We start from the raw sequence: 3,148 nt of genomic DNA, 5'->3' as shown, positions 1-3,148 counted from the left end.
ATCTCCTGACGTCTCGGCCTCCCAAAGTGCTGGGATTACAGGCGTGAGCCACAGCGCCCGGCCCTGTGCATATCTTATAGTGGCTATATGCCCTCATTTCTCTGGGGTACATACCTGGGAGAGATGCTGCTGTTCCGGAAGGTAGGCATATGTTTTCTGTTGCTGTCAATACAACCAGGCAGCTGACCTGGGCACCTTCACTAGGGCATACCCACTCCCACCCCGGCACTTACTGGATCAGCACAGGTCTCCACTGTCTTGACTTTTGAGGAGCTAGCCAATCTTTCCAGTTAGGACGCACAACCCTTGAGGGCAGGCACCCATGTTACTCTTTCCTTTATGAGCCCTGGTCCCTCCTCCAGGAAAGAAATCTCCAGCAGAGACAGCCGTTCGGTGAAGGCAGCCAACGATCAAGCATCCCAGCCTAGCCAACTCCCAGTTGCCATGAAGAACACCAGTCACCAGAGGGACCCCAAAAGTCTTTTACCATTGTGAAAAATGAGCTAGATTTGGTGGGGCAAGGTGGCTCATGCCTGTAATCCCAGCACTTTGGGAGGCCAAGGCAGGTGGATCGCAAGGTCAAGAGATCGAGACCATCTGGCCAATACGGTGAAATCCTGTCTCTACTAAAAATACAAAACTTAGCAGGGCACGGTGGTGGGCACCTGTAATCCCAGCTACTCGGGAGGCTGAGGCAGGAGAATCGCTTGAACCCAGGAGGTGGAGGTTGCAGTGAGCTGAGATCGCGCCACTGCACTCCAGCCTGGCGACAGAGTGAGATTCCGTGAAAGAAAAAAGAAAAGAAAAGGAGAGGGGAGGGGAGAGGAGAAGAGAGGGAAAGAAACGGAAAGAAAGAAAGAAAGATGAGCTAGACTTGGTTTGTTTTCAGAGATGGTGCCCTGCCATTTTGTACTGCATCCACTACCTGCTGACTGTTTCCTAGCAAGGGTAAGACATTCTTTAGCTGTATCACATCAGTTGTTCATAGTGCCATGTCCCTTCCGGTCCTTTAAGCAACTAACTCCTCTCTACGCTTCCCCTGCCTCTTTTTTTTTTTTTGAAGAAAACACTTCTAAATAGTCCGATAGAAATGTTTTCCAGAGCAAGATGCTTACCTGAGCATTGCATTGGACTCTGTAACCACCTGGGCTATCTGAAACTTCTGAATCTTCTGCTGACACAGGAGATTGTGCGCTTTGGTCCACCTAGAAACAGACACCCAGAAAACCCTAAATTCAAATCACTCAAGTAAATAATTCCTCCTTTCCCTTTACAGAACCAAGTGCCCTCTGACAGCATTGCCGACAGAGGCCTCATCCTTACGTTAGCTGCCTTTAAAGGGAAGAGGGTGGCCAGGCACAGTGGCTCATGCCTGTAATCCCAGCACTTTGGGAGGCCAAGGCAGGTGGATCGCAAGGTCAAGAGATCGAGACCATCTGGCCAATACGGTGAAATCCTGTCTCTACTAAAAATACAAAACTTAGCAGGGCACGGTGGTGGGCACCTGTAATCCCAGCTACTCGGGAGGCTGAGGCTGGAGAATCACTTGAACCCAGGAGGGGGAGGTTGCAGTGAGCCAAGATCAGGCCACTGCACTCCAGCCTGGGTGACAGAGTGAGACTCCTTCTCAAAAAAAAAATAAGGGAAGAGGATGAGAAAGTAACCCAACAGAGACAAGTGCTGGGCAAGCTGGCTGCTGGGGCTGGCGCTCTCCTGAGTCCCTTCCTCCGTGACCACCCTATCTGGAGAACTGGGGCTCTGTCCAGTGATGAGGGTTGCTGCGGTTTGAAAGTGTTGGAAACTTGATCCCTAATGTGGAGGTGCTGAGAGATGGGGCCTAATGGGAGGTGTCATGGGGGCACCGTCCTCATGAATGGATTAATGTCATTATCACAGATTCCTTATAAAAAGAACTCCTCTCTTTCTCTTTCTCTCTCCCCTACCCTCTTTGCCCTTTCACAATGAGATAATGCAGCAAGAAGAAGGCCCTCACCGAATGCCAGCCAGTCCTTCGATATTGGACTTCCCTGCTTCCAGAACTGTGTGCCAATAAATTGCTATTCATTATCAATTACCCAGTCTAGGCTGGGTGCAGTGGCTCACGCCTGTAACCCCAGGACTTTGGGAGGCCAAAGTGGGAGGATCGCTTGAGTTTAGGAGTTGAAAATAGCCTGGGTAACATGGTGAGACCCCATCTCTACAAAAAACAGAAAAAATGAGCCAGGCACGGTGGCACAAGCTGAGGTGGGAGAATTGCTTCAGCGCAGGTGGTTGAAGCTAGAGGGAGCCATGATCATGCCACTGGACTACAGCCTGGGCAACAGGGCAAGACCCTGTCTCAAAAAATAGAAAAAATATATAAATTACCTAGTCTGTTATTCTGTGACAGCAGCACAAAACAGACTAAGAGTCACTTCCGCAAAGCACTTATCCCCCCAACACCAACGGTCTTTAACTTATTCCAAGGATTCTCTGAGGGTCTCCACTCCAGTAGTAGCCACAAAAAGCCCCAAGTTCATCTGAAAAGTTTGTTCCAATAGCTGGACTAATAGCATTAAATTAAGCCCTCAGTAAAGTAAGGGAGTCTGTCATCTCATCAAGGGTCTGGAAAAATACACCCCTCTCAGCCTACTCCATCTCAAGGGCCCAGACGCTTTTCTCCACCACCATCACTCACCATTCCACCATATGAGGTAGCTTCTCCTTGATGGTCCGGTGTGGGTCGATCTCAATTGGGTAATAGTGGTGAAGGAGCGCTGTGAGCTGGGATATCCAAATGGGGAGAAAGGCCATTAGTCTATATCAAGTTCTTCCCTGCAAAGTCCTACAGCTTAGTATGAGAAAAAAGTCACCTAGAAGAGGCAACTTCATGGCCAGAGGCAGTGGCTCACACCTGCAATCCCAGTGCTTTAGGAGGCCAAGGCAGGTGGATCACTTGAGGTCAGGAGTTTGAGTCCAGCCTGGCCAACACGGTGAAACCCTGACTCTACTAAAAAATATAAAAATTAGGCCAGGCGCGGTGGCTCAAGCCTGTAATCCTAGCACTTTGGGAGGCTGAGACGGGCGGATCACGAGGTCAGGAGATCGAGACCATCCTAGCTAACACAGTGAAACCCCGTCTCTACTAAAAACATACAAAAAACTAGCC

At 49.7% G+C, this 3,148-nt stretch overlaps 1 protein-coding gene across 4 annotated transcripts in view; it reads right to left on the bottom strand.

Moving 5' to 3' along the window:
* NT5C3B (5'-nucleotidase, cytosolic IIIB) overlaps window positions 1-3,148 on the bottom strand; it is a 16,750-nt gene that overhangs the window by 5,979 nt on the left and 7,623 nt on the right. For all 4 annotated transcript variants that reach the window (XM_011929750.1, XM_011929749.1, XM_011929751.1 and 1 more), the window contains 2 exons: window positions 2,678-2,763; window positions 1,116-1,205 (listed from right to left, as the gene is read on the bottom strand). In XM_011929750.1, coding sequence (XP_011785140.1) covers window positions 1,116-1,205; window positions 2,678-2,763 — 176 coding nt within the window. The remainder of the gene's footprint in view (window positions 1-1,115; window positions 1,206-2,677; window positions 2,764-3,148) is intronic.

Source organism: Colobus angolensis, unplaced genomic scaffold, assembly GCF_000951035.1.
Source record: "Colobus angolensis palliatus isolate OR3802 unplaced genomic scaffold, Cang.pa_1.0 Scaffold83, whole genome shotgun sequence".
NCBI lineage: Eukaryota > Metazoa > Chordata > Mammalia > Primates > Cercopithecidae > Colobus > Colobus angolensis.
The sequence above is the reverse complement of the archived record's forward strand: the minus strand, read 5'-3'. Positions and strand labels throughout refer to the sequence as shown.